Source organism: Heteronotia binoei, chromosome 5 (genome assembly GCF_032191835.1).
Source record: "Heteronotia binoei isolate CCM8104 ecotype False Entrance Well chromosome 5, APGP_CSIRO_Hbin_v1, whole genome shotgun sequence".
Taxonomy (NCBI): Eukaryota; Metazoa; Chordata; class Lepidosauria; order Squamata; family Gekkonidae; genus Heteronotia; species Heteronotia binoei.
Window position 1 is genome coordinate 31,998,128 of NC_083227.1, and position 14,723 is coordinate 32,012,850.

General features: G+C 50.4%; 1 protein-coding gene across 1 annotated transcript in view; it reads left to right on the forward strand.

Moving 5' to 3' along the window:
• The window catches only part of LOC132571914 (uncharacterized), a 97,339-nt gene that overhangs the window by 47,077 nt on the left and 35,539 nt on the right, over positions 1-14,723 (forward strand). Inside the window, exons 18-21 of the mRNA XM_060238706.1 lie at positions 78-265; positions 3,148-3,323; positions 12,057-12,260; positions 12,875-13,060. Coding sequence (XP_060094689.1) covers positions 78-265; positions 3,148-3,323; positions 12,057-12,260; positions 12,875-13,060 — 754 coding nt within the window. The remainder of the gene's footprint in view (positions 1-77; positions 266-3,147; positions 3,324-12,056; positions 12,261-12,874; positions 13,061-14,723) is intronic.

Consider the following 14,723-nt stretch of genomic DNA (forward strand, 5'->3'; position numbering starts at 1 on the left):
CCTTTGATTTTTCTCTCTCTCTGAACTGTAGATGGTCACTTTAGTCCTTGATCTAGCTCCTGTGTCTCTCCTTGCAGGTGGGTGTGATCAGCTGGGGTACGTTTGATCCTTGTGAAAAGAAGGGGAAAAGTGCGGCATCTGAACACAGAGCTCGGGAAATCCCCAAGCGGGGCCAGAAGCCACGAGATTTCTACATCAGCCTGTTTCGCGTGCAGGACTGGCTGCGACGACATCTAGCTGGATCCTTGAGATTTATCCCTCAGCAGTGATTCCTCCCCACCAAACACACAAACACACACACCACTAAATGGTTAGATCCACTATTACACAAACACTGCTTTCACTGTTACCTAGAATTCTTCCTGGCCAGTGTCACCATGTTGCTAGTCTCCATGATGCATAATAATAATTAAAAAATCTGTTAGTTAAATGTGGTTGTCTATGCTGATTTACACTTCGTATTGAAGAGTCAGAACTTACTTTGCACAAGCACTTATTGTCTGGGGAGGGGCTGTGGCTTAGCACAGGTTTCCCCAACCCCCGGTCCGTGGCCTGATAGCAACCGTGCCATGAGCTGTATAATTATTTCATTATATATTACAATGTGGTAATAATAATAATAAGACATTGGATTTATATCCTGCCCTCCACTCTGAATTTTAGAGTCTCAGAGTGGCTCACAATGTCCTTTAACTTCCCGCCCCCCCACAACAGACACCCTGTGAGGTGAGTGGGGCAGAGAGAGCTCTTACAGCAGCTGCCCTTTCAAGGACAACTCTTGTGAGAGCTATGGCTGACCCAAGGCCATTTCAGCAGCTGCAAGTGGAGGAGTGGGGAATCAAACCCAGTTCTCTAGATAAGAGTCTGTGCACTTAATCACTAAACCAAACTGATAGAACTAAAAAGCACAATTGTATCATCCCAAAACCATCGCCCCCACCCCTGGTCCGTGGAAAAATGGTCAGTCCCTGGCGCCAAAAAGGTTGGGGACCACTGGCTTAGCAGACAAGCCTTTGCTTGACATGCAGAAGGTCCCAGGTTCAGTCCCTGGCATCTCCAGATAAAAGGATCTGACAACAGGGAGATGTGAAAGATCTCTGCTGAAGAAGTTGGAGAGCTGCTGCCAGTATGAGTCAACAATACTGACCTTGATGAAGTAATAGTCAGATTCAGTAGAAGGCAGTTTCATGTGTATTCAGAACCTCAGAATCTGTTTTCAGTGCCAGAGTTCAGTCTCAGTGCACATGAAGCTACTGTATGCCTCTGAATATGAGCAGAGCGTGACCAGGTACCCACAGCCAGAACCTGAGAGGAAAGGTTTGGTGTAGCGGTTAACAGTGGCGGCCTCTAATCTGAAGAACCAGATTTGATTTCCCACTCCTTCACATGATGCCAGCTGGGTGACCTTGGGCCAGTCACAATTCTCTCAGAGCTGCTCTCTCAAGAGTAGTTCTCTCAGAACTCTCAGTCCCACCTAACTCACAAGGTGTCTGTTGTGGGGAGTGGAAGGGAAAGGAGACTGTAAGCCACCCTGAGACTCCTAGTGCAGGGGTCCCCAACCCCCGGTCCGTGAACTGGTACCAGTCCGTGGCCTGTTAGCAACCGGTCCATGAGTTCTATAATTATTTCATTATATATTACAATTTAGTAATAATAATAAGACATTGGATTTATATCCTGCCCTCCACTCCAAATCTCAGAGTGGCTCACAATCTCTTTTATCCTCCTCCCCCACAACAGACACCATGAGAGGAGGGTGAGACTGAAAGAGCTCTTACAGCAGCTGCCCTTTCAAGGATAACTGCTGTGATAGCTATGGCTGCCCAGCAGTTGCAAGTGGAGGAGTGGGAAATCAAATCCAGTTCTCCCAGATAAGAGTCCACACACTTAACCACCACACCAAAATAAAGTGCACAATTGTATCATCCCAAAACCATTGCCTCCCCCTCCCCCCAGTCCGTGGAAAAATTGTTTTCCACAAAACCGGTCCCTGGTGCCAAAAAGGCTGGGGACTGCTATCCTAGTGTAAGGCGAGGTAAAAATCCAACTATTCTCCTCCTCCGAACCTGTAATTCTATCAAATGGCAGATTACAGCCCTGGTCACTCTCATTTCACAAAATAAGCATTTCCAGCAAACTAGCAGCGCTGTGAACTTCTGCCATAGAGGTGCCCCCCATTCCTTTGTGCTTTCTCATCCTTTGGGGGGGCGGGGTGAGGGGAGGAGTTGCAAATAAAATGTGGGGGATTTTTTGGAGTTGATCTAAAACAACCTGCGGGTGGGAGGAGGCCTGCGCTGGCCCTCTCACTATTCAAACATGAGCTGGCATTTGGACTTGGGACCTACCGGGGAGGAAATAATTGGGGCGTATGAAGGACAGAGCTTTGAGCCACAACACACACATTTTTCTAGGAGGGCACAACTAAAGTCCATCCGCCAGGTGCTTTCGTTTTCCTGAGAAATTGCGGGCTGGTGGTTGGCTAGGTAACAGTCACCCTGTTTCCAAAACATTCCTGTCCGTTTCTCTTTTATTTTGTGTTTAAAAAGGAGGAAGTTCTGTCCAGTCTAGCTGTGTAAATATGTAATATTAGAAAACAAATACGAAGGGAGGGGGAAGAACGGGGAGGAGGCCCAGGGCTTTTTTTGTAGCAGGAGCTCCTTTGCATATTAGGCTACACCCCCCTGCCCAGATGTAGCCAATCCTCCAAGAGTTTACAGGGCTCTTCATACAGGGCCTACTCCAGGAGGATGGCTAGGCTACATCAGAGGGGCGTGGCCTAAGATGCAAAGGAGCTCCTGTACAAAAAAAGCCCTGGAAGACCCTACATGGTTGGAGATCATATTCACATCACCAGCTTGCAAGGCTGTGATCTCATCCTGCAGCCTCCCCACCCCCCCATAATAATTCTCCAAAATTTCCAAAGTCTGAAATTTCATATTTGTCCAAGCTGGGGATTTCCCCATTGTACTTTCTTCCCTCCTTAATGAAGTCTGGGTTTCCCACACTTTCCTTCCCGGAGGGTGTCTGGATTCCTCCTTACCTGCTGGCTGCTTCACTCCTCTGGCCCTCTCCCCCACTCCGATTGCCCAATGGAGTTTGTCATTTCCCAAAACCCAGCTGCTTTCTCGGGGTGGGGTTTGCCAAATAACTAGCTTTGTGGAGTGAGCCCAAAAGTTTCACAAGTTATCAGAGCTGCAGCTCCTATAACAGAGACGGAACCTGCCAGCCGGGAGAGACGAAGGGCCAGTTGACAGGAGAACCAGAAATGCAGCTGCGTTGCCAGCTTTTCTACATACTCCTTGCCCTTGGGGCATTTTTTACAGGTAAGGTAACGTACCCCCCAGAGTCATTGCAAATATTCCTCATCCCGTTACTTTCCCATGTTGGTGTCTCTGCTAAGCTGTTGTTTGTTAGGTCAATGCCTTGACAATCCAGGAATAATGCATCCAGGGTATTCTGTTCGTTCCAGCACAGAGCCGAAATAATTTGCTGCCAATTCCCCTCCCCTAGAATTCTCCTAAACAAATGCAGAAATTCTGCAGTTATGCTCAAAAGATGTGCCAAATGGCTGATACATGTACCTGGAATTCTGTGCTGTTTGATTTCAATATTTGTTGGTGGATTGATATTTGGCATATTTGATATAGGATTGCCAATTCCCAGGTGGGGGCAGGGGATTCCCTGGTTGGGAGGTTCTGACCCCGCTTCAGGGTCATCAGAAAGAGGGGGGAGGGAGGGAAATGTCTGCTGAGCACTCCATTATTCCCTATGGAGACCAATTCCCATAGGGATAACGGAGAATTGAGCCATGAGTATCTGGGGCTCTGGGGAGGGAGGACTGTTTTTTGAGATAGAGGCACCTAATTTGCAGCATAGCACCTGATGCCTCTCCTCAAAACATTCTCCAAGCTTCAAAGAGATTGGACCAGGGGGTCCAATTCTATGAACCCCAAAAGAAGGTGCACCTATCCTTTATTTCCAGTGGAGGGAAGGAATTTAAAAGGAGCATGGTCCCTTTAAATGTGATGGCCAGAATTCCCTTTGGAGTTCAATTATGCTTGTCATAACCTTGCTCCTGGCTCCACCCCCAGTATCTCCCGGCTCCACCCCCAAAGTCCCCAGATATTTCTTGAATTGGACTTGGCAATTTGATAGTCAACATGCAGTGGAAACAGCATTTCATAGCTGACAAGCAATTAGCATTTTTGAGGGTATTTGGTATTACTATTTTGTAAGGCTGCCAACTCTGGGCTGGGAAATTCCTGGAGATTTGGAGGCTGAGGCTGAGGCTGGGAAGGATAGAGTTTGGGGAGGAACCTCAGTAGGAATCTGATACCACAGTCTTCACCCTCTAAAGCAGCCATTTTCTCCAGGGGAACTGATATCCATAGTCTGGGGATCAGTTTTAATTCCCAGAGATGTCCAGCACCCACCTGGAAGTTGGCAACCTAAGTATTAAGCATTATGTAACTGCTGAGGTGAAATATTATGTAGTACGACATGCAGCACCCTCCAGTATTCGACTGCTGACCTGAGGGCATAGTTGATGGCCAGCAAAATAAACAAGACATGTCGAGAAGCTTAGAGCACTTGGATTGACATTGTAAATATAAAATTTTCACATTAAAAACGTCAGTGGTGAAGCTGGAAATCTATCAAATAATTAAGTGGCTTGATCCTCTCCCCTTATGATAATGAAAGCAGCAATGCCCAGCCAACTGACAAACAGGAGAGGAGTTTGTACACACTTGAGAGATATCAAGGTTATAGTTCTAGTTTGTGCTTGGGCTGTACCACTTCAGACTGAACATGCTCCCATCAAACACACACACACACAATATTCTGGTAAAGGTTTCTTATCTAGCTTTCTCTCTAATACACTAGTTATATATGTGTGAGGAACATTTTTGGGGATGGTGTGGTGGGTCATTTCATCTTGTAAGGCCAAACTGCAGTCCATATAGTGGTACAGTCCAATGTGGTTATACCACTTCACAAGACAAAATGGCTGAGGAGCACCAGGGCTTTTGGGGGGAGGGTCTAAACAGCCCAGCAGGAACTTATTTACATATTAGGCCACACACCCGTGATGTCGCCATTGTTTCATACAGGACTTTTTTTTTTTTTTGGTTGAAAAAGCCCAGCAGGAAACATTTGCACATTAGACCACATCCCCTGACACCAAGCCAGCCGAAACCACATTCCTGTGGGTTCCTGTTCAAAAAACGCCCTGAGGAGCACCATTTGTGAAGTTTTCAGATTACTACATGTTAAAGGTGCGGGAGGGGGGCTTCCACACTTTTATTTTACTGATTTCAGAAGAAAGCGGGAATGTAGCTCTCTTGTACATCATGAAATGTTGCCTGTATTGACATGGGGAACATGGCCAGGCCATTTTGGAAAGTGGTCCCATATAAACAGAAACTGATTAACCATTTAGTGTAAAGGACAGGATGGCTCACATATTGGAAACCCAGCTGAGGTTGGAGAATTTTCTAATAGGCAGCGTGTGTCAATATTGCTCCAGCCATCTCCAGGAATAGTAAACTGTGGAGTTCAGGCATAAGATGAAGGTTGGTGGGTCTAAAATCGCTTCTTAACCCTGAAGCTTGGCAGCTTATGAAGTATAGGGTTGCCAACAACCTGGAGAAAAATAATGTCCTGCGTCTTTTTTTTTTTTAATGCTCTCAAGTCACAGCTGGCATATGGCCACCCCATGAGGTTTTCAAGGCAAGAGACTTAGAGATGGTTTGCTGTTGCCTGCTTCTGTGTCATGACCCTGGTATTCCTTGGTGGTCTCCCATCCAAGTACTAACTAGGACCAAGCCTGCTTAGATTCCAGACTGAACTAGCCTGGGCTATCCACGTCATGGTTCTGCTGCCTTAACAGGGGCCAGGGCTTTTTTTGTAGCTGGAACTCCTTTGCATATTCGGCCACACACCCTGATGTAGCCAGTCCTCCAAGAGCTTACAGGGCTCTTCTTACAGGGCCTACTGTTAGCTCTTGGAGGATCAGTTACATCAGGGGTGTGTGGCCTAACATGCAAAGGAGTTCCTGCTACAAAAAAAGCCCTGCCAGGGGCTTAATGGGATGTTGTTTACTAGGTGATGCTATTTACTTCAGTGCCATGAAAACTATGGTATTTGGTGTGGATCAGAGTCATATGGGTGTGTGTGGCCCAGATGCAATCTTTGTCCAGGGGCCCATGGTGACTTTTGGCAGTCCTGGGGATGTGTCAGAGGCATCTACATTAAATTAGATGTGTGACTGTGACTGTAGTCAATCATCCCACCCCCCCACAAAAAAGAATGGAGGAGCAAGGCCAGCAGTCTGTGAGATCCAGTTCCCCCTCTGAAGTCGTAAAAAGAGGTGAGAGCATGGCACAATGAGATCTCGCCTAGTACTAGATGTCAAGTCTGATGTTTCAATAACGAGACCTTCTTGATAAAAGTTTCTAGTTTATTTTAACATGTTGTTAGACTATAGATTCAGATCGAAAGACTGGCGAGTATACAAACAAAGCAGTCATATAAGGTACACATCAAAGGGATTCTTGAGGGAGGGGCACTCTGTGCAGGGCACATTCACACATTGATGTTACTATTTCGTTCTCAGGCCTGGCCGGCCTTGAGCGCGTCTTCTTGGCACCAGTTCCCCCCCCCCCCCGCGCTCTTCTGAGAAGGCACTACAATCTTGTTCCCATATTCCCATTTCAAAGCATTGCTACATAACAAAGGAAGGGAGGGGGGGAAAGGAGAGTCTAAGCTAGCAGCACTGGTATACAGAGTGGCTTTTACCCAGGATCCTTTTCCTGAACCAAAGTTGTGGCTTAGTCATATACAGGAATTACAGCAGACTTGACACTAGATCCTGATATTGGGGATTCACATTATGTTCTTATAAGAAAGTACTTTTTTGTTCAAGAGGGATTTCAAGGTGATTAGACAGATCTAAAGGAAAGGTCCAACAATACCTTCCAGCCATGAAGCTACCAGCCAGTCACAAAATGACATTAAGTTGCACAGAATGCTGGGAAGTTCCAAGCCAAGCATCCTGCAACAGAGGTAACTGCTTTTGAACAGTCGCTCCCAGAGGAGGCAAAGTTGAAGACTCTTGGACTTGTCAGAAGCATCTCCTGGATCCAAGATGTGAAAGAAAGCAACGATTGGCTCTTGGCTTTAGGAAAATAGATATTGTTTGGTTTCAATTTCCAAAAGAAGGTGGTAGTTACAGAGGGTAGTCATGTTGGTCTGCAGTAAAAGAGCTAGATTAATGTCCAGTCGTGCCTTAGAGACCAATGAGATTCTCAGGGTGTCTGCTTTCAAGAGTCAAAATGCACTTCGTCAGATATTTGCAGGGCTTTTTTTGTAGCAGAAACTCCTTTGCATATTAGGCTACACCGCTCTGATGTAGCCAATCTGCAAGAGCTTACAGTAGGCCCTGTACTCAGAGCCCTGTAAGCTCTTGGAGGATTGGCTACATCACGGGGTGTGGCCTAATATGCAAAGGAGTTCCTGCTACCAAAAAGGCCCTGCATATTTGTTAGATATCTGACAAAGAGAGCTTTGACGCTCAGAAGTTTATACCTGGGAAATCTTGTTGGTCTCTACGGTGCCACTTGACTGGAATCTAGAATAGGAAAGGGAGTGCATTTCTTCTGCACAGCCACAAAAAGAGCGCAAAGACTTAAGAAAGTCTTAATTCTATCCACACCACAACCCATCCTTATCCTACTTGGTGACAGAATGTATTTAAGAGCAGTACAGTAGCAAACCTTTGTTAATAATATGAACAGAAGACCCTGAGTTTGCTGGGCACTGTATGTTGTGTTGGTTCTGCTGGGCTTCCAGACCCCCTTTGTCTGGGCTGTGATTCTGTGCTTGGCATCAGTTGGCATTACCACAATGGCACTGAGTAACTGGGCATTGTACATTGTGCTGGTCCTGGGGGCTTCCACGCCCACTTGGACAGTGTTTCTGTGCTTGACATCAGCTAGCATTGCCACAGTGCCACTGGGTTCTGCTGGGCACTCTGTACATTGCCCTGGTTCTTCTGGGCTTGCAAAAATGCCCCACTTCAGTTTCTACCACAGAGATTCTCTGGTTTGACTTTAGTCCTTTGGGAACAATGGTGGGTGGGAGCACCCTCTTTGGGAGGTAGTGTGCTTCTCTGGTTTGACTTTAGTCCTTTGGGAACAATGGTGGGTGGGGGCACCCTCTTTGGGAGGTAGTGTGCTTCTTAACATCCTTCTATGGGCTCTCCTTCTTTGGAGGCTTTTAAACAGAAGCTAGATGGCCATCTGACAGCAATGCTGATTCTGTGAACTGAGGCAGCTCATGAGAAGGAGGGCAGGAAGGGTTGCATCAGTGCTTAGTTCTCGTGACCCTTTCTTACACAGCCAGGGAAATGCTGATTGCCACTTTGGGGTCAGACAGCAATTTTTGTCCTGGTCAGTTTGGTTAGGCATCATGGAGGATTTTTTTGGTGATCACTGGGGTATGTGGGGGATATTTGTGAATTTCCTGCATTGTGCAGGGGGTTGGACTAGATGACCTTGGAGGTCCCTTCCAACTCTATGATACAGTCTGGTGAAGTTTGCAAGCTCTGTTTTGTGATGGAGGGAGGGAGGGAAGGAGGGAAAGAAGGGAGGAGGGAGAGAGGGAAGGAAGGAAGAAAGGAAGGAAGGAGGGAGGGAGGAAGGAGGGAGGGAAGGAAGGAGGGAAGGAAGGAAGGGAGGAGGGAGGGAAGGAAGGAAGGGAGGAGGGAGGGAGGGAAGGAAGAAAGGAAGAAAGGAAGGAAGGAAGGAAGGAAGGAAGGAAGGAAGGAAGGAAGGAAGGAAGGAAGGAAGGAAGGAAGGAAGGAGGGGGGAGGGAAGGAAGAAAGGGAGGAGGGAAGGAGGGAAGGAAGGAAGGAAGGAGGGAGGGAGGGAAGGAGGGAAGGAAGGAAGGAAGGAGGGAGGGAGGGAAGGAGGGAAGGAAGGAAGAAAGGAAGGAAGGAGGGAGGGAGGGAAGGAAGGAGGGAGGGAGGGAAGGAAGAAAGGGAGGGAGGAGGGAGGGAGGGAAGGAAGAAAGGAAGGAAGGAGGGAGGGAGGAAGGAGGGAGGGAAGGGAGGAAGGAGGGAAGGAAGAAAGGAAGGAAGGGAGGAGGGAGGGAGGGAAGGAAGGAAGAAAGGAAGGAAGGAAGGAGGGAGGGAGGAAGGAGGGAGGGAGGGAAGAAAGGAAGGGAGGGAGGAGGGAGGGAGGGAAGGAAGGAAGGAAGGAAGAAAGGAAGGAAGGAGGGAGGGAGGAAGGAAGGAAGGAGGGAGGGAGGAAGGAGGGAAGGAGGGAGGGAAGGGAGGAGGGAGGGAGGGAAGGAAGGGAGGAGGGAGGGAGGGAAGGAAGAAAGGAAGGAAGGGAGGAGGGAGGGAGGGAGGGAAGGAAGGAAGAAAGGAAGGAGGGAGGGAGGAAGGAAGGAGGGAAGGGAGGGAGGGAAGGAAGGAGGGAAGGAAGGAAGAAAGGAAGGAAGGAAGGAAGGAGGGAGGGAGGGAGGGAGGAAGGAAGGAGGGAAGGGAGGGAGGGAAGGAAGGAGGGAAGGAAGGAAGAAAGGAAGGAAGGAAGGGAGGAGGGAGGGAAGGAAGGAAGGAAGGAGGGAGGAAGGAGGGAAGGAGGGAGGGAGGGAAGGAAGAAAGGAAGGAAGGGAGGAGGGAGGGAAGGAAGGAAGAAAGGGAGGGAGGGAAGGGAGGAGGGAAGGAAGGAAGGAGGGAGGGAAGGAAGGGAGGGAGGGAGGGAAGGAAGGAAGGAAGGAAGGAAGGAAGGAAGGAAGGAAGGAAGGAAGGAAGGAGGGAAGGAAGGGAGGAGGGAGGGAAGGAAGGGAGGAGGGAGGGAGGGAAGGAGGGAAGGAAGAAAGGAAGGGAGGAGGGAGGGAGGGAAGGAAGGCTGCGGAGGCCGGGGAGGTGGCGGAGAGGCCGGCGCTGGTCTCTGGAGGGCCTCCAGGGACCAGCGCCGGCCTCTCCGCGGCCTCCGCTGGCCTCTGGAGGCCCTCCAGGGACCAGCGCCGGCCTCTCCGCGGCCTCCGCTGGCCTCTGGAGGCCCTCCAGGGACCAGCAGCGGTCTCTCCGCGACCTCCGCGGGCCTCTGGAGGCCCTCCAGGGACCAGCGCCGGCCTCTCCGCGGCCTCCGCGGGCCTCTGGAGGCCCTCCAGGGACCCGCGCCGGCCTCTCCGCGGCCTCCGCGGGCCTCTGGAGGCCCTCCAGGGACCCACGCCGGCCTCTCCGCGACCTCCGCGGGCCTCTGGAGGCCCTCCAGGGACCCGCGGCGGCCTCTCCGCGACCCCCGCGGGCTTCTGGAGGCCCTCCAGGGACCCGCAGCGGCCTCTCCGCGGCCTCCCCGGCCTCCGCCACCGCCGCCGGGCCCCGCGCGTGGGCGGGGAGTGAGGGAGCCAGCGTCCCTGCGCGTGCGCACGGCGATGTGCGCACGCGCAGTGACGATGGCTCCCTCACTCCCCGCCTTCCTCGCCCGCGCGCGCGGCCCGCCGGCTCCCCGCTGGCTATACCGGAACTTCTAATGGTCCCGGTATAGCCAGCCCGGGAGCCGGGAATTGGTGGCCAGAACCGGGAAAGTCCCGGGAGACCGGGACGGTCTGGCCACCCTAGCTCTCCTGCAGTGTCCCCTGAATGATGGTGTCAGTTCAGGCTGACATCATTGCATCAGGGGTGGGGTTTCCCTGGAGGCCAGCTGGCTGGCGGCAGATTGGAGTCCCTCAAAGCGGGGAAACCCCCGCTGGGACCTGGGGGTATCTCCAGGTATGTAATTTTGCTGCAGAAAACAACTCTGGTAGCACCCTGATATGGATTGAGATTACAAACCCAAGGAAGGGGAATCTAACAGCGATTTATCTCTGTTTCTGCAATAAGAAATGCCCCTCCTGATCTGCTTTAAAATCTGAGTGGGGGAGCTGATTGTATCCATCCTTTTTTCCAGGGCTATTTTTGTAGGGAAAGCCCAGCAGGAACTCATTTGCATATTAAGCCATTCTCTCTCACACCACCATTGTTTCACATATACCTTTTTGTAGGGAAGGCCCAGCAGGAACTCATCTGCATATTAGGCCATACTCCCTCACACCACCATTGTTTCACATATACCTTTTTGTAGAAAAAGCCCAGCAGGAACTCATCTGCATATTAGGCCACCACCCCCTGATGCCAAGCCAGCCGAAACTGTGTTCCTGGGTGTTCCTGCTCAAAAAAAGCCCTGCTTTTTCCTAACAGGGCTAACACAACCCAGGGGTGGCACTTCAATTGATAAAAGGTCTGAGGGGAGAAGAGTTCAGTCTCCAAAGCTGTGTCCTCCTTGAGCCCCATAGGTCTCCCCTGGCTGCTTTTAGCACCTGCATCACACACACCTTGGGAATCTGGCCATGAACCTCCAGCATCAAGGGGGAGCCGGAGCCAGGGCCGGTGTTAGGTTTTTGGTGCCTTAGGCGAGCTGCCGACTAGCACAACCCCCCCCCCCCCCCGGAAATTTGAAAAACAGAATTGTCCGAGAAATTAAGAAACTTGAAACTACCACTGAGCTACGGCTCTCACCCCATGGCTCTGTTAAAGTAGAGTAGGAAGGATGAGTGGCAGCATACAACTTCAACAGGAGCCAATTTTTAGAAACTGTAATTGGATCTTCTTCAGCTTTTACAATTGGTTAATTTATCCCTGCTGGGCTCCGAGGAGCACACTGTGCAGGCGCCGTCTGCTTTCGCGTACCCGGGTAATGCAAAACTGGCTGGGCAGTGTCTGTGCTCCATGGAGCCTGCTTTCCATTGGGGAACGGAGGCTTCAAGGAGCACACACATTGCATGTGGGGAGAGGGGGCACCTAGTGGCGCCCCCTAGGCCAGGTGGTGCCCTAGAGAGCTGCCTACTTGGCCTACTCCCATGCACCAGCCATGCCTGGAGCAGTTGTTAAAGCAGCAAGAGTGTTTGCTTAGTCACCCACAGTGATGCCAGGGCCTCAGCAACTAGGTTGTTTGTGTCTGTCCATTCTGATCATAACCCTTTTCCCACTACGCTTGACTCTCTCCCAGGTGCAACTGACGGAGCCTGTGACCCGCAGAAAGCTGCGATTGCAGGGGGCAATTACACATGGCTGGAGGAGGGAATTATAATAAAATATCATTGTCCAGATGGAAAATATCCCCATCCTACCGAAATCCGGACTTGTCACGGCTCGCGTTGGGAGCTCATGAGGGATGCGCAGCAGAGGCCTGTCAGAAAGGCAGAGTGTCGAGGTATGTAGGCAGTTTGCTTGGAGTGCCACTGATGTTGTTAGTCAGCTTCATATGATTATATGAATGGCAGAATTTGGGCAGGAGACAGGGGTAGAGAGGCCTTGGAAGACTGGCACATAGGGTTGACCAACTCCAGGTTGAGAAATTTTGGGGCAGGGTGAGGGTTTGGGGCTGGGAAGGATATAATTTGTGTTGCCAAGTCCCTCCCCAGCCACTGGTGGGGAACGGGGGATGGGGTCACCAGATCCAGGTTGAGAAATTCCTGGAGATTTGGGAGTGGAATCTGGACAGGGACCTCAGTGGGGTACAGTGCCATAGAGTCCTCCCTCCGAAGCATCCATTTTCTCCAGGGGACCTGATCTCTTTAGTCCAGAGATGAGCTGTAATTCCGGAAGATCCACAGGCCCCACCTGGAGGCTGGCATCCCTAGATAATGGGATATAACAATCCATGGAATCCGTACTCCAAATCAGAGTCATTTTACCCTCAGGGAAACTGATTCCTGTAATCTGGATATAAGTTGTAAAATTTCAGGAGATCTTGAGGCCTCACCTGGAAGTTGGAAACTCTACTTGCAGGCAAGTCACTAGGCTCAGCTTTTTGTTTCTTCCCAGACATTCGATGCACCAGGCCTCTAGAGTTTGAAAACGGCCTGTATGAACCCCGACAGCCCTACTACAATATAAGCCAGGAACTGAGGTTTGAATGCTACCAGGGGTACATGCTGCGTGGGTCCCAGAACCGCACATGCCTCCCCCATGGGAAATGGAGTGGACAGACGACTGTTTGTGACGATAAAGGTGAGTTTCAGTGACTGCTTGCAGGCGAAATCTTTGGAAAGGGAGTTAGAACTACAAGAGGCTGCTCTCTCTCCTCTATCTTTTTGGTGTTCCCCATGTGAACTTTTTGTAGATGTTTCCAGGTGGGCAGCAGTGGCAGCAGATGTGTTCTGGGAGTTTTCATTTGCGAACTTACATTCTGAGGTGCTTGGCCTGATTTGGATCAGCACTACAGAGAATGAGGAGAATGCTTCAACTTCCCTACACATACATACCACCCCCGCGGGCTGGTTCTGTGGGGGGGTTTGGGGGGAGGGGGCTGTGTAGAGAGTTTTCAGGGTCTCCTCCCCTCCACTGCCTACCACCAGGACCCCAACTCATGCCCTTCTTCCCACGAACTCACATGGCTCCCACCTACCTGTGTGATTTTTCCCTAGGGTTGCCAATCCCCAGGTGGGGGCAGGGGATCCTCGAGTTTGGAGGCCCTCCCCCCATTTCAGGGTCATCAGAAAGTAGTGGGGAGGAAGGGAAATGTCTACTGGGCACTCCATTATTCCCTATGGAGATAGATTCCCATAGGGTATAATGGTGAATTGATCTGTGGGTATCTGGGGCTCTGGGGGGGCTGTTTTTTTTTTAGGCAGAGGCACCAAATTTTCAGCATGGTATCCAGTGGCTCTTCTCAAAACACCCTCTAAGTTTCAAAAAGATTGGACCAGGGGGTTCAATTCTATGAGCCCCTATCCTTCATTATTTCCAATGGAGGGAAGGCATTTAAAAGGTGTGCAGTCCCTTTAAATGTGATGGCCAGAACTCCCTTTGGAGTTCAATTATGCTTGTCACACCCTTGCTCCTGGCTCCATCCCCAAAGTCTCCACCTCCAAAGTCCCCAGATATTTCTTGAATTTGACTTGGCAACCCTATTTCCCCCCCACCCACTTGCAAATTTTCCCACAACCTATGCCATGGTTACCAACCTTCAGGTGGTGTGTGGAGATCTCCTTTAATTATAACTGGTCTCCAGATGACAGAGATCAGTTCCCCTGGAGAAAGTGGCTCCCTTGGAAGGTGGACTCTATGGCAGTCTATCCCACTGAGCTCCCTCTCCTTCCTAAATCCTGCCCTCCTCAGGCTCCACCCCCAAAATCTCCAGGAATTTCCCAGCCCAGGGCTGGCAACTCTAACGCTATGCTCACAGCCACCTGCACTGCCTGCAGCCCTTTCCCGGTGGCCAGGGGTGCCAATCTCTAGGTGGCAGATGGAGATTTCATGGGATTATAACTGATCTTCAGGAGACAAGAGATCAGTTCATCTGGAGAGCAGACAGCTGCTTTGGAAGACGGACTCTATGGCATTATACCCTGCTGAGGCCCATCCCCTTCCCAAACCCCACTCTTCAGTCTCCATCCCCCAAATTTCCAGCTATTTCTCACCCCTGAGTTGATAACCCTACTGGTGGCACTGGCGGTGTGTACATCTGAGAGCATGGAGGTGGTTGGAGCACCAGCAAGTAAGGGACGGTCAGTAGCAATAGGCTATATCAGAAGCCCTGAGCCTTGACAACTGCCCCATGTCAGGGTGTGCTGGTGCCAGCCCCCCATTTTCCTAAGCTGAAACAACTCCGGGGAAGTGCTGTTTAACTACTTGGGAAACCTTCACGTAATGATGGCTTCATAGCAACTTA